The following is a 20373-nucleotide window of genomic DNA, read 5'->3' as shown; positions in this document are numbered from 1 at the left end:
CACAGAAAGCAGAGCACCTGGTTTACAATCACAGCTCTTCTTCTGTGCTACGTAACGCTGGACAAGCTTCTGTATCTCTTTTTGTGTCAGTTTCCTCATCCATAAGATGGGAATAATAATAGTGCCTAACTCAAAAGACTGTTAACAGGACTAAAGGAATTAATGCATGTAAAGCGCTGAGGACAAGGACTGACATATACCATATGCTATAAAAGCCCTGCTATTATTATTTCGACGACAAGAGCCTACTGTGATTGCAGTTGTCTCTTACTGTGTGGGTCAGCAGCTAGCCAACTCCATTTAGAACACAGAAATTGCCCACAAAAGTTAACAGCGCTCCCTGGACCGTGCATGGTTACAGTGTTGGGTCATTCCATCATCCTGCTGGGCTCTTTTTATCTTTCCAGGTCAGAAACAAGGAAAGTGCAGAAAAATGCTACTATTTCTTCACATCCCTAAAAGACTGTGTAAAAAACCTGAAGTTGGGCTCCTTCCAACCAGTAAAAGGCTCTTTCTCTATTGATAATCAATTTATAATGAATTGGGCCCGAAGTTCTAAAACTTCATCAACCATAGGCAGACTGTTTCTTAAAGTAGGCTCTTTTTTGGGCATGTGGGTGGCTCAGTGAGTTAAGCATCTGACATCGGCTCAGGTCATGATCTCGTGGTTCATGAGTTCTAGCCCAGCATTGGGCTCTCCGCTTACAGTGCAGAGCCTGCCTCAGGTCCTCTCTCTCCCTCTCTCTCTGCCCCTCCTCCATTCATACTCTCTCAAAAATAAATAAATAAACGTTTTTTTAAAAGTAGGCTCCTCTTTTACTCTCAGAAGTATTTCAGGTGTGCCTGGGTGGCTCAGCCAGTTGAGTGCCCAACTCTTGATTTGGGCTCAGATCATGATCCCAGGGTCATGAGATCAAACCCCGTGTTGGGCTCCACACTGAGCATGGAGCCTTTTTAAGATTCATTCTCTGTCTATCCCTCTGCCGCTCGCTCACTCTCACTCACACTCACGCACATGTGTGTATGTTCTCTCTCTCCCAAATAAAAAAATTTTTTTAAAAAGTATTTCAAACACAATTTGAAAATGGAAACTTTTTAAAGAGAACTACATAATTCCTCCATCTTTGGTTATTTACAAAAAGATGATGATATCAAACCAACAGAATTCATGTCTCTTTATAGACTACTTGAGCATCAGTGGATCTTTTTTTAATTTTAATGCCGGCTCTCATTTTTCATATGAAAATGTGACTATGTGCCCCACCTTTAACAGCAAGTATGCAAACAACCCAACAGAATAGTTGGTAGTTAAAACTGAGGAACTGGAAATATCACACTTTGGAGGAACAAAAACAATAAATGCACACCAGCAACTGCATATCACAAATGTAATGAGTATTTATGACAGCTTATTTTGATAAGGACTTCATGTAAACTTCGGTGAGAGTTAAGGCATATCAGTCCCTGTTGTCTCTGAAAATGAGAGCCATAAAAAATCAAAGAGCGTTTTTCATAGGTTAACTCATTTTGCACTTAAAAAACATTAGTATGTATAAGTATATAAATACGCTTGACCTCATACAGTTCATTTCTCAGACTGTTTTTCAGAATTAAACTATCATGGTCTGCCTATTTGAGAAAGTGTACCATTTTCAAAGCAGTGTGAACTTACTATAATTGTAATTAGACTGGAACTTTGTAATCCCACTGTCTGAGTCAATATCTGAAGGATCATTAAATAAGAAGCACTATGGGGCATCAACTGAAAACTTCCCACAATAAGCTCTCTCAACAAAATTTAAAATGTATTTGCATTAATGAGAAAGTAGGACTAATCTAGACAGAATATTGTTCAAATCTATCCCACTTTATTCTGGCACAGTAAGTTTATGAAAAGCTCCTTGAAGGAGAGATTGAGAACACAAATGTATGGAAATTACTTTCATGGAAGTGACTTCATCATTGCTCTGAACAACTTTGTTGAGACCGTTGTATGACTGTGATGAAACTAGAGTCATTCTCTAGCTTACCCAAATGCTCCTTTGCCATTGTTATTACAAATACCCTGGTACAGCATTAAAGGGATCCAAGAAGAACAGTTCTTGACAATAAACCTCAAAAATTGGTTGGCGAGCCAAATACAAGCAAAACAATCTGATAAACAGTGAATGTCATGACAGAGACCCAAAAGAAGTACCAGGGAAGGCAGGAAAAATTAATTCTGACTGGGCAGCTGCAAAGGCTTCCCTTCTGCAAAGGGAAGCAGTATTTGACTTAGGCCTTGACTGACGAGCAGGACTTCATCTGGTAGACAGGCGGATGAAGAGGTGTGTACTACAGGAGCAGACGGCTCAACTGACCACAAACAGCAGAAGAACTGATCAGGGACAGTCTGAAGGCCAACACCAAAGGAGCCATCTGCAAATAACAGGCGGCCAGGAGTCCCCCTGTGAATAAATCAAAGGCCAATAAGTCTGTCCAGAGGATCAGAAGAGCTGACTCAAGAGGAAATATGGATGGCAGCTTTCCACTACAATTTAGGATAGTATTTTTCAAACTGTAGTTCACAAAATCAATTTAGTGAATGCTGATTGGCATTTTCTTTCCAAAACAGAAGAGGGGAAAGGAAGAGGAAGGGAAGGAAAGGAGGAAGGTGGAGGGAAGTGGGGAGAGGGGAAAGGAGAAGATAAAGTGAAGTATACATAGAGTAACTATACTTTAGAAACTTTTCAGTTTCTATCTGTGGGTTGCAATTTTTTTTAATTGAAAATCACTCATTTAGAGGGCCCTGCAAGTCCAATATCTTAGAATGCAGCTCAGTCCCACTCAATATATTCAGACCATTAGTTTGGACCCAAGTGTTCTTGGTCATGAATAATCTGCTTGCAAATCTTATTGCACTAAGCAGAATGTTCTCATTAGGTGCTTAGGAGACACGATCTGATATCTTCATAATGCAAGTAAAGTTTAAAAGGATCATTTTCAAAGTTTGTAGCAATGCAGTAACAATTAAGCTTGATTCCTTTAATCTGATAGATCCTGAATATTTCCATATGAAAGATACATGTATAATACCATCCTCTTTGAGGAAGCATATAATCTCATAAGGAAAGTTAACCTGAGAAAGCATTAAGATCTACAATTAATGCAATAAAGTTAATCATATTTCACCAACAAGCAAACAGCTTAAAATAACAGATGACCTCCTTTCACTTATATTGGTCCTCTTAGCATAAATGTAGATAATAACTGTAGATAATAACAGAAGGGAAGGTGATAGAATGGAAAAAATGGGGGAAGGGAAATGGGAGATTCAGGCTTCCACTTATGGAATGAATAAGCCACAGGGTTGAAAGGCACAGCATAAGGAATATAGTCAGTGGTATCGTAATAAAGTTGTATGATGACAGATAGTAGCTACACTTGTAGTGAGCACAGCATAACATATAGACTTGTCCATTAATTGATATACAATCAATTAAAAAGCTAAAAAAGAGAATACCCAAGATCACAGAGCTGGTTAGGGATAAGGCCAAGGGAAGACACTAAGTCTTTTCAGATCCAATTTATTGATGTTTTTGGAACTCCAGGGTTTAACAAATTATTGGGAGCAAGTCTCCTATTTTCAGTAGTAACAGCTTTATAAATATACACAAATACATAAGTAAGTGGAATGTAGTCGATGCACAGTAAGTCATAGAACCTAAAAAAGGTACATACCCACAATCTGGAAATAAAGGTAAAAATAATCAAATTCTCTATAATAAGACAACAAATACAAATATTAATCAAATTAGATTAGCTAACAAATAAGTTGTGTGTTGTTTAAACTAGTGTTTCCTCAAGATCACTAATAAACCCAGAGTATCTCCCGAGAAAGAGAGTTTGATAGTTAAAATGTAATTAATTCCAATAAACCAAATTACTGAAAAATATATTATGTTGGTTCTAATATATGCATACATTCTGATACTGAAAAAGAATTAGATAACAAACTTTCAACGTTTATGTAGAACTATTCAAGGGAGACAAGGTGCCTGACTGTTTTTGTGGTGGGTTGGTTTGTTGGCTTGGAACAGAACTAGGGTGGTTTTCCAGGCTTTAGAGTTTAGAGGAAACATCCTGCAAATCAGTTCATCCCCCTTTATCTGGCTCTAAATTCCCAAAACAGGGTGCCTGAGTGGCTCAGTCACATAAGCATCCAACTCTTGGTTTCATCTCAGGTCATGATCTCACAGTTTGTGAGTTTGAGCCCTGCATCAGGCTCCACTCTGACAGGGGGAAGCCAGCTTAGGATTCTCTCTCTCATTCTCTCTTTGCCCCTTCCTTGCTCGCTCTCTGGGTCTCTCTCGAAATAAATAAACTTAAAATTTTTTAAACTTAAAATTCTTTAAATAAAAAATAAATTCCCAAAGCAATCTTTCTACTACTAATGTGCTTCCCCGTGCCTTTCCATTCCCAGAAGGAGTAATCTTACTAATATTCTTGGTTATGGTAAGAAATATTTATATAAAAATATTGAAGACCTATAATATAAACTAATAAAAACTAATAAACTGGAATTATCCAGTTTATTAAATTTATTTACACACTCACCATCTTATAAATTTAAACACTAGCCATCTTATATTGCAATTTACTGTTTTGTTTTATATCACTCAACTAAAAATTTTATGAAGGTACTATATATATAACAAGCCATAGCAAGCATTCAATATATATTTTTGAAAGGATGAATGAAGTGAATAAGTAAACTCTGCCAATCAAATTCTTGAGAAAGCAATGATAACTAGGTGAGCCCATCAGTGACAGATCTCTACAATTATGATGCCAATGCTTGCTTCATACGTTCCTGAACAATTTAGCAGTACTTCTGCATATGATTTCATGAGATCCTTGCAAGCAATCCCATGAAATAAAGGTGCGAATACTATTGCTCCTCAGATGAGGAAACCAAGGTTCAGAGAGAGCGGTCCCAGGCTTACCTGGTGACCACTTAGACCACCAGGTAACTAATGATAAAAACAGGAATCAAACATCTGTTTTGATTCCTGGGTGAGTACATCCTTTGCTAAAGGTCAGATGGCTTAGCAGTACAGGTGGTGATGCTGCGCCACAGCGTGTTAAGTTGGTGTTGTTTAAACACTTCTCACCCAAGATCAAGACTGGTCCTTATGTCTGAAGCAGAGACAGACTGAAAGAAGGGGGTCAAAAGACTTCAGCCATGGAGAGAAGGACCCAGTTTCAGGAATCTGGCAATGCTAAACAAGCGTTCCAAGATCAGAGCCCTGGAAGACATTCCCACTGGGATGGAAAAGGAGCCTGACGAGAAGAAAAAGAATGATGAGAGACGGAGGAAGAGAGATAGTAAAGAAGAGCATCGAGGAAGTAAAAGGAAGAGGCAAGTAGCCATGGTGTCAAAGGCTAGTTAAGTCATGGAGGACAAGAACTGAGAATTGGCCACTGAATTTGGTGCACACAAATCACTGCCAACCATTAAGGAAACCCTTTTGTTCAGAGTGGGAGAATGGAAGACAATTTGAGAGACATTAAGGGGTTAAATGAGAAAATTCTAAGTTACACACAAACAAAATTCTTGAGAAATCTAAGTACGTTTCAAACAAGTTTTATAGCAGCTTAAAACAAACACAGTCAGGGGCGCCTGGGTGGCTTAGTCGGTTAAGCGTCCGACTTTCGCTTAGGTCATGATCTCGCGGTTCGTGGGTTCGAGCCCCGCGTCGGGCTCTGTGCTGACTGCCAGCTCAGAGCCTGGAGCCTGCTTCAGTCTGTGACTCCCTCTCTCTCTGACCCTCCCCTGCTCACGCTGTCTCTCTCTCTCTCTCTCTCCTAGAAATAAATAAAACATTAAAAAAAAAATTTAAAACAAACACAGTCAATCTTTGGCAGGGCTTATAAGAATACTAATCCTACCCAGAAGATGAGACCAACGTTAAAAGGTAGATAAGGAAGAAGAGTAGTTACATACAATTTCTCACTGCTGCTGCTGCTGCTGCTGCTATGGTTGCTATCCTATTCTTTAATCTGTCAGAGAGGAAGAATGGTTACCATTTCCCAGAGAGCACAGGAGGCTGCAGGGAAATAAGTGCACATAAGCCAGCTTGCAAGAGGGCTCAACACAGAAAGCCTTTTCAGATATAAGATTTCTCCAGGAGGCATTTCCACTGCAAGCAAAAGCAGTAGTGGACCCCATTTAACGGAAGAGAAAGGCAAGGCACAGCAAAGCTGAGTGATTGCTAAAGCTGAGACAGTGACTGACAGGTCAGATTTCCTTCTCACTTCAAGTCTGCTCTCTGCTGATCAGATCTACTCTAAATGCCTTTATAAATGTTTCAATGAATCTTATCTTCATGCATTGGATTAGCAAGATCAACTCCCCACTGCTAATGCAAAATAACCCTGAAATGTTTCATGCCTGACTGATAAGCCAGAAATTGAACTTTCTGTCTCCATTTGGACTGTGATGATCTTGATCTTTCACCTCTAGCAAAAATCTTCTCATAGCTATAATTTTAAAGTTAGTAATGACTGCTTCATTTGCTTTCCAAGCAGATAGAAAACCTTTTTTAAATACACTCAGACTGCCATGACCTTCGTCTATGACTTAAAGAGTTCACCACACGTAATAATTTTCTTTGCTCAGGAGACATTCTTAAATTTTCTTTGAAGAGATTTGGGCAATAGCCCCATTGATGAAATTAAACACACACACACACACACACACACACACACACACACACACACCTTTTAACTTAATTACCTCTCTACTATACCTGAAATCAAAACTTTTCTATAAAATGTATTTGGAATGCTACATGACTACCAAGGGGTTCTAAAATCCCTCAACCCACTAATTACAATACAATAAAAATGCCAACTAAATATGTGTACATTAAAAGGGGCATACCACCTTAATCCCAGACTAAGCAAAGGAACAGCCTACTGCCTAGAGAAGCTAACGCAGTCCAGACTCCTAAACTGAAGTTCTGGCTGTCCTCCATAGGTGAGTGGAGCCCAGTTCACATGGGGTGCATTTTAGGCTTTTTCGACACAAAAAAAGGAAAACAATAATTTGATAAAGTAGGCCAATATAAAAGCCATTTTACTCTGTTTTACCTATTTTTGTGAGGTTTATAACATGAAATGGAGGTTTTGAATACTGTAATATTACATGAAATGTAGGCTTTTAAAGGCAGACCTCATTCTCCTTTTTACTCCCTGTGGTGGAAGCCAGTGTCTACATAGAGTAGGTGTGGTGGCTAAATGGGCTGACTCTCCATCGGATGGGCGCCTCCGTATGTGGCTCCACAGTGGGGGTGGAAGCCAGTGGCCCAGAGCTGAAAGAAGCCACCTGACGCAGAACAAAGGAGACAGTTTACTGAGTACACCACAAGGGACTGTTGGGCGGGACAGCAGAAGAGAGGCTGTCTGAAAAGAGGCAGTGGGGAGGGGCTGCTTTTAGGAGGGAAGGTGAAGAGGTGTGGTGACCTATGAAATTTTCACTTTTTTGATAACTGTGCCTGGTTGTCAGTAGCCCACTGTCAACGTGGGCCAATGGATATTTTGGGTGGGTCGCCTGATGGATTCAGCCAGGTGGTCGCCGTGGCCTTTTGTGCATTCCATTGTTTAAGTCTCTTTGCCTAAAAAAGTGGCCTCCAGGGGTGCCTGGGTGGCTCAGTCTGTTAGGCATCCAACTTCGACTCAGGTCATGATCTCATGGTTCGTGGGTTCGAGCCCCGCGTCGGGCTCTGTGCTGACAGCCAGCTCAGAGCCTGGAGCCTATTTCAGAGTCTGTGTCTCCCTCTCTTTCTGACCCTCCCCTGCCCACGCTGTCTCTCCCTCTTTCTCTCTCTCTCTCAGAAATAAATAAAACATTTCTGAGTCCCCCTCTTTCTCTCTCTCTCTCAGAAATAAATAAAACATTTTTTAAAAAGGCAAAGCTTAAAAAAAAAAAAAAAGCAGCCTCCACAGGGGTGGCTTAATTTCTGGCTGAGTATTATATTCTATTTCTCTCTTTTTTTTTAATGTTTATTTTTTGAGAGAGACAGAGTAGGGTCAGGGAAGGAGCAGAGAGAGAGGGAAACACAGAACCTGAAGCAGGATCCAGGGTCAGAGCTGTCAGCACAGAGCCCGAAGTGGGGCTCGAACTCACAAACCACGAGATCATTACCTGAGCCAAAGTCAGACACTTAACTGACAGAGCCACCCAGAAGCCCCTAATTCATAATTTTCAAAAGAAGAATCCTGAGGCCCATCTACCACCCATTCTAATTCAACAGATCTAAGGTGGAGACAAGGATATTTTTTTCTCTCCTAATCATCCACCCATAATGTTGGTATGGGTGATCTATGGAATTCACTTTGAGAAAAAAATAAATAAACCAACATAAATAACATGCATGTAATCAATACACTGCTTTCAGTAGTGAAGGTCCTTATTTTCATAGTTCAAATTACCAGGCTTAACCTTAAATACAGGTAAGACAGAGTTTAGTATAAAATACGCTCAGATCTGACTGGAAACTCCTTACTACCCTGCCCTGATTTTTATTCCTTATGATACCTGATGCTTTCCTTTTACTTCTATTTTTTCTTTCAGATATTGGAAGGCAGAAACCCTTAATTATATCTCTCTCCTACTTAGTTTAATGTTCAGGCTCATAAAACTTTTACAAAGTTATATATACCTTTGCAACTTTACTCAGGTATTAAGACCTAATATTTACTTCACATTTTGAAGCAAGGGCTATTAGCTGAATTGTTCTTTCCTCAGTTTGCAAAAGAAGAAATAATGAAGTAAAGGAAACAGTGTAACTGTTCCTCAACTCTACCTTTCTAGCTTTTTTCATTAAACAGCAGCATAAGTGGTAGGGAATTAAAATACCTCTGTAACAACAGCATGAAAACTACATAACTCTCTCCAAACTTGGGAAAATAATGTGCCAGTTTCTTAAAGAGGAAACTTCTTTCATAATCCCTTCCATAGTTATTATGAGGCAGAAATTCCTTGAATTTAAATATAATGATATCTTTAGCCAGTTCCATAAGGTTTTAAACATGTTTAAGGCTTTGGGGGGGGGGGGCAATTATATTTTTTACCATAGAACTTTATTTACATTTGGAAAGAAATTTATTTATTTCTTTATTTTAAAGTTGATTTATTTGAGAGAAGGGGGGTGGGGGTCAGAGAGAGTGGGAGAAAGAAGAGAATCCCAAGCAGAGTCTGCACTGTCAGCACAGAGCCTGAGGCAGGGCTGGAACTCATAGACCTTGAGATTATGACCTGAACCAAAAAAAGAAAGCAAGAGTTGGAGACTTAACAGATTGAGCCACCAAGGCACCCCTGGAACAGAAATTTAAATGAAACAAATGTATACAGTGGTAAACAAAGAATAAATGTTTATCTCACATCTCCCATGTTAGAACAAAATAGAAAACATGTTGATCTATCACTTTCTTGCACTTGGCAATGAAATTAGAGTTCATCAGGTCTAAATTACTTTTTCTATTACTTAAAAAAGGAAATTAAAGTGCATGCATGTGCATACACGCATACACACACACACATACACATAATCACCAATCAGACTATTTCAACAGCACACCCTATAATCTTGCAGTTTTGAAAAGTTGCATTTAAAACACTGGAATGAATAATGATCACAGAAAAGAACCTACCTATATTTCTAATATTTAAATGAAAGTAGTTTAAAATTTAAAAGACACAAAATAAGACCGTCAGTCAGCTATGCCCTTAAACATTAGTCTCATTTTAATACCTAAAGGGTATGCTAGCATTTCAGCATATAAGCATTGTTGTGCACATATGCTGACTTCCTTCTGTTCCTAAAAATTATTATAAACTCTAGTTGGCTTACTGAAACAACAATCTAACTTATAAAAACAGAAATTGTTTTTTAACTTAAACAAGAAGTAACAAGGCTATTTCTTCCCAAAGTGCAAGCTGTGAGTTTAAGGAATGCACTAATGTTCAACTCATGACAAAACCTTTTGGTAATCAGCAGTTTCATGGCAAAAGCTTTTAAAATGAAAGGTGTATAAATAACAGAAAAAATTTCCTCCAAAGTTATATAACAATTTTGCAAACTAAAAATAAAATCATTTCAAATTATACCACTATATCTGTATTCATCCCCCAAATCATTAAATACAAATATGCTACACAATCTCACATTTCCTTTAATACAAGAAACATATGCTACCCAGATATATTTATATTAAAGATGAATATATAAATACATGAGAGCATAAACTAATGTAAACAAGTTAAATAACACCAGAAAGAAAAAAGTTTTCTTATATGTCATAAACACTGCAGAGAACAGTCAGTTTGAAAGGATAGTGCAGTATGGAAATATGCCCATTATTTTCCAACCACACTAAAATCCACAAGGGTATATAAATCTGCTGCATATGAGGCAGAGCAAAGAATCACAGAGAAGTAGCATCAAAACCTTTACCTAATGGAACCTAACAGTAGACTCTGCTTTTGGACCTTTATTAAAAAAAATTTTTTTTTTTACTGTTTACTTTTATTTTTGAGAGAGCGAGAAAGTGAGAGTGGAGGGGCAGAGAGAGAGGGAGGCACAGAATCTGAAGCAGGCTCCAGGCTCTGAGCTGTCAGCACAGAACCCACAAGCAGTGAGATCATGACTAGAGCCAAAGTCAGATGTTTAACCGGACTGAGCCACCCAGGTACCCTTAGACCTTTTCATTTACACAGACCAATAAATTCACTTTCCATCCTTAGATTAGATATTTTTCCAATACATTATATAAAAGGTTAATCTTCCTTTACATTTCCTTTAACAAAATCTTATATTCAGTTACCTTTTAACATTACTTTAGAAAAACATTAAACTTAAAATCATCTAATATCTTTACTTGCAGATTACAATCTGATATGAATTTTTGGAAAATCTTTTCACTTCATATCAGGAGACATGATCCAACTGGATTTTGCAAGCTCAATTTTCCATACCTATGAAAAATCGTAACTTATTCCCATAACTACAAAAATGCTTGATAAGCTGTGCAATATAATCATTTATGTACTAGACCAATGATATTAGAAAACAAAGGAGATATCTATAAATTCAACATTATTAACATGCAACATTAATGTAAATCATTTAAATATCTACTGGGGAATGAACATGTACATACAATTTCTAATGCTATGTGTTAATGTCAACAAAATGAGTGGACTTTGAACTTCTGCCAAAAGTCATCTGAGAACAAAAGGGTTTTTTAGTTTAAAAGCTCTTAAGGGGGGTGCCTGCGTGGCTCAGTCAGTTGGGTATCCGACTTCAGCTCAGGTCATGATCTCATGGTCTATGGGTTCAAGTCTGTGCTGACAGCTCAGAGCCTGGAGCCTGCTTCAGATTCTGTGTCTCCTTCTCTCTCTGACCCTCCCTTGCTCACACTCTGTCTCTGTCTCTCTCTCTCTCTCTCTCTCAAAAGTAAATAAACATTAAAAAGTTTTAAATAAATAAATAAAAATAAAAGCTCTTAAGGGAATCACATCAGAAAGACATAAATGACGACTTTGAGCCAGTTAACACTGGGTCCTGAAGAGATTCTTTCCTCAAATTCTTTCAAAGCAATAGAAAGATAATCACACCAAGCACTAATCTTAAGACTCCTGTAACTCCTCCAGCTCAGGAATGATGTGGAAACTAAAAAGAACCTCCCAGTATAATGAAATGCTAGTTAAGCCCAACTCTCTGTCAACTCCCTTCCTGGACCAAGAAACTAAATGAGGCTAAGAGAAACACATAACCATGAAGCCACCTGGCTTCATTTTAAATGCATGACCATGCGTCTCAGCGAGAGCCTTAGTGTTTCCAGCAATGCTACCACACTCTCCAATGAATTCACTCTCCTCACCTAGATGACATTTGCACATTTTTTCCTCTCATCTCAAACATTAATACCACCTACTCCATCATCAGACTCAGCTGCTGACGAAAAAAGAAAAGTAAAATCAGAAGGGAACTGAGAAAATCAGAAGAGAGCGCTAAGGAATGAAAAGTCATCAGAACTCCCAAGTACACCCCTTCTACCCATCTTCTTGGGTCTCTCTCCATACACTCTTATTATGAATAAACGATCCAACCTCCACTGAAGCTCATGCACCTGATACCATTCTTTTGCATTTGATCCAATAAATTACTCCAGCACTCTCTTAAAACAGCTTCCTCTCAACTATATAATCCCCACCACAATAGAAATATACTGTCATTTCTGTATTTAAAACAATCTTGACCTCATATCCCTCTTTAAATATAGCCCCATTTCCCTCAAAAGGACCTCAAAAGAGTTGTGTATACCTCTGTCTCCTTTCTTCCTATTTTTCCTTGAGCCCATTCCAAACAAGCTTTTGCCCCTACACTCCAACAAAACCACTCTGAATAAAGTTACCAGTAACCTCCACGTAGCTTAATTCAATGGTCAATTCTCAGAATTCATCGTATACAACTTATATCAGCAGATTTTGACACAGCTGATCATACCCTCCTCCTTCAAACACTTTCTTCACCTGGCTTCCAGGATACCACACTCCCCTGTTTTTCCTCTTGTCTAATCTCTGTTGCCTTCTCTGTTGCCTCTGCTGGTAATTCCTCACTCTAACCTCTTAATGTTCCAGTGCTCAGTTCCTGAACTTAATCTCTTTTCTAACTATGCTCTCTCTGCAAGTAATCTCATCCAACTTTGCTTTAAATATCATTTAATAAAAAAAAAAAAAACAGAACAGATCAATGAAACCAGGAGCCAGTTCTTTGAAAAGATAACAAAACTGATAAATCTCTTACAAGACTCATTGAAAAAGAGAGAGACAGAGGGCCCAGATAAACAAAATTACTAATGAAAGTGGAGAAATAACAGCCAACGCCACAGAAATACAAGCAATTGTAACAAAATTATTATGAAAACCCATATGCCAGTAAATTGAACAACTTAGAAGAAATGGATAAATTCACAGAAACATATAACCTACCAAAACTAAGGCAGGAAGAAATAGAAAATTTCAACAAACCAATTACCAGCAATCAGTACTTAATTACAACTGAATCAGTAATCAAAAAAATCTCAAAAAACAAAAGTTCAGGACCAGACAGCTTTACAGGCAAATTCTACCAAACATTTAAACAGAGTTAATACCCATTCTTCTGAAACTATTCCAAAAAATACAAGAGGAAGGAAAACTTCCAAATCCATTCTGAGGTCAATATCACCTTGGTACCAAAACCAGATAAAGACATAACAAAAAAAAAAAAAAAAAAAAAAAAAAAAAAAAAAAACAAAGAACCACAGGCCAATATCTCTCATGAAAATAGATGCAAAAATACTCAACAAAATATTAGCAAACTGAGTCCAACAATATATTTTAAAAAATCATATACCATGATCAGGTGGGATTTATTTCCAGGACATGATGGTGGTTGTCAGAAATGCAGAAAAAGCATCTGTCAAAGTACAACATCCATTCATGATAAATACCCTCAGCAACCCCCCATCCTTTCAGCTACTCAGTCAAAAAGTCTTAGTCATTCATGACCCCTCTCTTTATCTCAGAGCCCACATTCAATTTCATCAGCATGTTCTGTGCCTCCGAAATACATCCAGAATCCAACCACCTTTACTGCCTTATTTACCATCCTGTTTTTCAAAAGACACTGGTAAGAAGACGAAGACAAGCTACAGACAGATAGAAAATATTTACAAAGCATATACCTAACAAAGACTTATATGCAGAATATATAAAGCTTACAAAGCAAGTTTTTCATAAGAAAACAAACCACCTCAGTTTAAAACAAAGAAAAAAGGCAAAAGATTTGACACTTCATCAAAGAAGACATGTATAACAAGTAAACACATGAAAAATAATAATGCTCAACAATGTTAGTAGCTGGGAAATGTAAATTAAATTAAAACCACAATGAGATACTGCTAGATACATATTAGAATGACTAAAATTAAAAAGACTGATAATGCCAATACAGATGAGATGTGGTACACTGCTGGCTGAGATGTAAAATGGTACAACCACTTGGGAAGATAGGTTGGCAATTTCTGAAAAAGTTAATATACACCTGTGGTCCAAGAAGAGTGCTTATATATTGATAGAAATCGTCCACCTCAGAAGCTACTTATAGATGACTTGTAACTAGGTATTGGTAATTCTTCTGCTGGTTGAAAGACACTAAAACATACACTGCCAGATGATTCCAACATTCCATGCCTAAGTATTCCCAAGAGAAATGAAAGTGCACATTCACTTAAAGTTTTGTACACAACTATTCATAGACCCAAAGTGGGAAATGCCCAAATGTCCATCCGCAGGTAAATGGATAAACAAATTATGGTATATCCATAAAAAAAGTAATAATACTCAGCAATAAAAAGGACTGAACTATTGATACATAGAGTATACATGAATCTCAAAATAATTATGCTGAATAAAAGAAACAAGAAAAGAAAAAAGCATACACACTGTATAACACCAATATAGAAAAGTCTAGAAGATACAAACTAATCTACAGGGATGGAAAACAGATCAGTGGTTCCTTAAGGAAGAGAAGCACTAAGCAGGGTGGAAGGGAGGGCTTACCAAGGGACACGGGAGAGCTTTGAGGGTGATGGATACATTTACTTTGTTGATTGTGGTCATGGTATCACAGGTGTATACATACATCAAAACAGTACATTGTATAAATGTATGCAGTTTATTGTATATCCACATTAATTCAATATTCTTTTTTAAGAAGAATATAGCAGGTACTTAATAAATATTTTCAGAATAAATAAAGTGGATGAAAATAAAAACAAATGCTAAGAAAGTAAAATCCTAAGAATGAATTGAAGTAGAAATATCATTTTTTAAAGCAGGAATCCCTTATATCTTCCCTCATTCAACAGTATGCTTTGCTAAATAAGAAAGCGGAAGTGGAAAAGGAGGAATAAGGTATCACAAAGCAAAGTCCCTTAATATAAAGTGGCAGTACCTTTCAGCCAAGAGGAGCCACCCCCATGTAGTCCCTGAGATGGATGACTGCTGTCTCAGTATGCAAGTACTCTGCCACGGTCCCCAAGCACCTGATAATCTCTTTGAACTCATCTTAGAAACCCTGCCTCATTTCTCTTTTTTACATTACTTTCACTTGCCATTAAATGTATATGGACCCTTCTTCCACAAATGTAGTTTGCTACAAATTTTTTAAGAACTAAGAAATGGCCATAGAGCTATTATCGTTGGCTCATTAGTCTTAGATGAAAAGTACCTTCACTTGGATTGCTTGTCTTCGGTCCCCAATTTCCCACCAAGAGGAAAACTCACTATCTCTATTTCACTCACCTCCCTTCCTCCTCTCTTTGGAATTCTCACTTTCACTCATCATCATTAATTTTAGGACCATCCTAGTTTATGAATCTACCTATGCTTCTTTCATAAGCTGCTATGGTTATGCATTTTCTGTGACATGACTTCTTCATCATAAAATTAAATCGAATTTAAAAATAAAATAAAATATAAAATAAAAGCACGGCATTTAGTCCTATGACTCACCTCATTTCCACCAACTGCCTTGGTTAAAATCACTGCAGAAGACACAGGAGGAGGCATGCAGCCTACTGTCTGCAAGCTGGAAAATCAAAGAAAATGCTATTTATTAAGTAGGGTTTTTTCCTATTATAAACAGCAATGCTCAAACTTACAGCTCATAAAAAAAACCCATTCATGATCACATACTTCTTGGATTCAAACTGTAGCAAATTCTAGTGCGTATCCTAAGTTTCATTTATATTAAATTATGTGTCTACTCCCCAAATCATGACAAGAAGTCTATTATCTTAGTTTAGAATTGAAAACTCATTGTAAAACTAGGGGTAGTAAATCTAAATACTAAACATTCAAAACAGTACTTATCATCTAAACGATGGATACACATTCTAGATAGATAGATGATACATTCTAGACATGGTGAGCAGCCGGCTCACTAACAGTAGAAAGTTCATACAGGGAGAGAATAGAGGGCACAGAATGCCTGATTACAGATGATTTCTCCTCCCTTTTGTAAGAATTTACATTACAGAATGCCTGATTACAGATGATTTCTACTCCCTTTTGTAAGAATTTATCATCTAAGCTTCAGGCAATGAATTTACATTACCTCTGAAATAAGAAAAAAAGAAAAAGTTTTAATTCATTTTGACTGAAAACATAGGAAACATTTTTTTAATAGAATTTCCAGCTCAATTCAAATCTTTTAAGGTCTATTTTCCCAAGTGATGCTTAAGTGGTCTGTCCTATTATCGATTCACAGTCTCTGAGCCTTCCTCATGACCATCACTATTATCATCACTGACACTTTACCATTTGTAGTAGATACTACTCTAGACACTTTACTCACTTATTCCTCGCAAGTATTTAAGGTAAATTCTGTTACTGGTGGACTCAACTCATTCTCTCTTTACTCACCTAGAGTCAGACTTATGCCCCTTCTACTAAAAAAGTGGTAACCTTAAAAGTAACAGGTGACCTCTGAATGACCAAATACAATATCCTTTTCCCCATACTCATTCTCCGTCCTTTCTTACTTTTGAAGATACTCTATTCTTTTGGTTGCCATAGTACTTCACCATTCTAATTTATCTTCTGTCTTTTAAACTAGCCCTTTCTGATTTTTTGCTGACTCTCTTGCATTCTTTTCAATCTTATTTTCAAATCTGAATCTATATGAATATGTACAATTCCCAAAATTGTAGCTGCCTGTGACTGCCACTTCTAACTAAACATGGCTAATATTTTCTAAAATACCAATTTCATCTCTGAATTCACTTATTTCTGTCAATGGGATAGTTTGTTGTTGTTATTTTACCTAATGATCCAATTTGAAACTCTGAAGTTACATGTGGTTCCGCTTGCTTCTCATAAATCAATTTATTACCACAACCAACTTTCCATTCTTCTCTATGACTATTGCCATCATCTCTCTTCAGATGTTTTTTTCCCCAACTTTGGACTTTGATAAATGACTACTGAATGTTCTCTCTACCTCCACTCTTTCCCTTCTACATAGCAAGGTAAGGAGGACGTGCTCAACATATTTGTTTATTTCAATAACTTAAGTATGACCCTGAGGTAAGAGTCTGCTACTCCCTCAAGTTAACAACACACTGTGTACTCTCAAACTAGGGTGGGAGTAGAGAAAAAGTGAGCTAGGAAAAGCTTTCTGTAGGTGAGTTAGGCTAAGTGTATATTGCTTTAAGCTCAACATCATGAGGTGAGAATTGTAGCTTAGCTTCCTGAGACTGCAAGCCCAACTCTAATAAGAACACCCAGTATAATGCTATCAGATTAATCTTTCTTAATGACCATTTTTAGTATGTTGTTCTCTTGTTTGATACATTTCCAAACTCCTATTAACTACAGATGCAAATCCAAACTCCTCAACCCAGTAATTCAGGCCTTCTGTAACAAGGCTATAAGGAAATATTTTATCCTTGTCTCCCACTAATGTTTTATTTTTGAGCTCTCTACTTTAGGAAACACAACCTTTGCTGAACCTTTTACCTTTTAACTCATTACATTACTTATCTAACAAATCATATGCTGCCCCATTGTAGTTGGCTACTGTTTTATATCTGCCACATATCCAACTACCCTGGACGTTCCTTGAATACAAGGAAAATGAGTTAATATCTTCCTATTCCTTGAGTGCCCTTTTCATGGGAAACACTCAGTAACTATTGATTCTTAATATGCAGCATAAAAAAAATTAAAGATACGCATCACACTTTGCTGCTTAAAATGATATCGTACGTATGTGGCATGTTATGCTTTTCAGTGAAAATTTTATGTTCATTCTCTCAAACTCAATCTGGCCAAGACAGTGGTCTTGATTTCCCCTTCTTATACACTCTACTTCTCCTCAGCTAAGTAAATGATGCCACCAATTACCCAGTAGCTCAGACCCAAAACCCAGAAGTCATCCTTGATTCCTCCCTGTCCTTCTCTCTCTACATCCTATCCATCCATAGGTTCTGAGAGCTCTAATTTACAGCACACTCTCCAATGTCCATCTCTCTCTACTACACTGCTACCTTACAAGACTAGCCTCCAAACTGGTCTAGCTTTCTCTCAGCCCCTCCACTATCTATTCTCTATGCAGCAGTTAGAGCACTAATTTGAAAATATAAATCAGACCACAACACACCTGCATTTAGATCTCGCCCAGAGCTTCTGTTGCATACAGAAAAATATCTGAATGCTTTTACCATGGACCTGTAAGGCTTTGTGGGACCTGGCTCCTGCCTACCTTACCAGCTCCAGGTCCTATTATTCTTCCTCTGTATCTCCAGGCTCTAGCCATTATCGTCATTTTCTTGACCCTAGAACACACCAGGCTTGTTCCTGACTTAGAGCCTTTGCACACTCTACTTCCTTTGCCTAAAACATTCTGCCCTGAGAACTCTGCCATCTAAATTCATCATTGGCCTGCCTACCCAACCACTTTTAACCATAGCACACTGTGTTTTACTTCCCATTACTGATCTCTATCTTGGTCATCAACTTACTTGTTTATTGTCAATCACACCCAATTCTTCCCAATGTGCAAAACAAACTTGCACTTTGCCATTTTTGTTCACTATTATTTCTCCAACACCAATTATAACTCCTGGTACGTAGTAGGAACTAAACAAGTGACTTGAATAAATCAATAAGTGATCTCAATTAAGATCCTCAACATTATTATCAAGCAGACAGTAAAAGTATGACTATCCTCATTATTTATAAGCAGGAAAATTTAGGTCCAACACGATTACATGACCTCTTCAAAGTCACACAACAAGTTAGGGATAGGGTCAGAAAGTGACCTCCAGGCTCTAAGTTTAGTGTTTTAACTATTATGCCATACTGCTAAACTGTAGTTAGTTTTAAACCACTTCAAATAATTTCTTAAATTCATTAAATCCTTTGAATAAACATGATGGCATTTTTATGGAAGAAAAGTGTCTAATAAAAATCTATTGTTAATTCAACTATCATTTCAACCACAAAAGAGAACAAGTGAAAAAGAAAATGTTTGCTCCTTATATATTTTTTCTTTCCTATACTCCTAAAAAACTTATATTCAGCTACTATCTGTCTATGTTTGGTAAGATATAGAATATACAAGTTAAAGTACCCAACTGATGGCCTACATTAAACACATGTACACATATCTTCCATCTTCTAGTCCCTTCCATCTTTCTCCCAATACAGTTCCTTAAAATTTCCAGAACAGTGTCCACCTCAGAACCTGAATATTAAACACCTTAAGATTGTGTTATAATTAAGAGTACACTTACACTTTGAGTGTAAGAGTACACTTTGATGATCACTGAGTAATATATAGAATTGTCAAATCACTGGACACCTGGGTAGCTCAGTCCCTTAAGGGTTCAATTCTTGATTTTGGCTCAGGTCATGATCTCATGGTTCATGAGTTCGAGGCCCACGTTGTGGTCCATGCTGACTGTGTGGAGCCTGCTTAGGATCCTCTCTCTCCCTCTCCATCTCTCTCTACCCCTGCCTCTCTCTCTCTCTCTCTCTCTTTCTTAAAGTAAATAAAGTTTAATTGTCAAATCACTATACTGTATACCTGCAACTAATACCACACTGTAGGTTAACTATACTGAAACTACAATTACTTTTGTTAATGTTTATTTATTTTTGAGAAAGAGACAGAATGAGAGCAGGGGAGAGGCAGAGAGGGAGACACAAAATCTGAAGCAGGCTCCAGGCTCTGAGCTGTCATCATAGAGCCCAACAAGGCACTTGAACCCACGAACATCAAGATCATGACCTGAGCCAAAGTCAGATGCTCAACCAAAGGAGCCACCCAGTACCCCTGAAATTACAATTTAAAACAATTTACTAATAAAACCCTTAGGAATAAGCAAAAAACAAAAAAACAAATAAAAAGATTGTGTTATAGAATTCTTTGATGAACCTTTTGATGAACACTACCATTTTAAAGGATAATAATTTTTAGGGGCACAGGGGTGGCTCAGTTGGCATGGCTTCATGAATTCAAGCCCCAGATCTGGCTCTGTGCTGGCAGCACAAAGCCTGCTTGGGATTCTCTCTCTCCCTCTCTCCCTGCCCCTCCCCTATTTGTGCTGTCTCTGTCTCTCTCAAAATAAATAAATAAATATCTTAAAAACATTTTTTTCAGGGATAATACTTTTTAAAGTGTTCTATTTCCTTATAAGATACCAAACACAAGCCCTTTTGTATACAGTTGCCACAGAAACAATGTCACCACAGATGCCTCAATAAAAGTGGAT

General features: G+C 37.6%; 1 protein-coding gene across 8 annotated transcripts in view; it reads right to left on the bottom strand.

Moving 5' to 3' along the window:
• The window catches only part of SLC10A7 (solute carrier family 10 member 7), a 259094-nt gene that overhangs the window by 225668 nt on the left and 13053 nt on the right, over window positions 1–20373 (bottom strand). For 7 of the 8 annotated variants that reach the window (XM_077755901.1, XM_077755903.1, XM_077755902.1 and 4 more), the window contains exon 4: window positions 15608–15683. In XM_077755901.1, coding sequence (XP_077612027.1) covers window positions 15608–15683 — 76 coding nt within the window. Of the gene's footprint in view, window positions 1–1872; window positions 2448–15607; window positions 15684–20373 lie in introns of those variants that run through there. The other variant, XM_077755907.1, reaches the window with a different exon arrangement.

Source organism: Crocuta crocuta, unplaced genomic scaffold, assembly GCF_008692635.1.
Source record: "Crocuta crocuta isolate KB4526 unplaced genomic scaffold, BGI_CrCroc_1.0 scaffold112, whole genome shotgun sequence".
NCBI lineage: Eukaryota > Metazoa > Chordata > Mammalia > Carnivora > Hyaenidae > Crocuta > Crocuta crocuta.
This window is presented reverse-complemented; position numbering and strand designations above follow the sequence as displayed.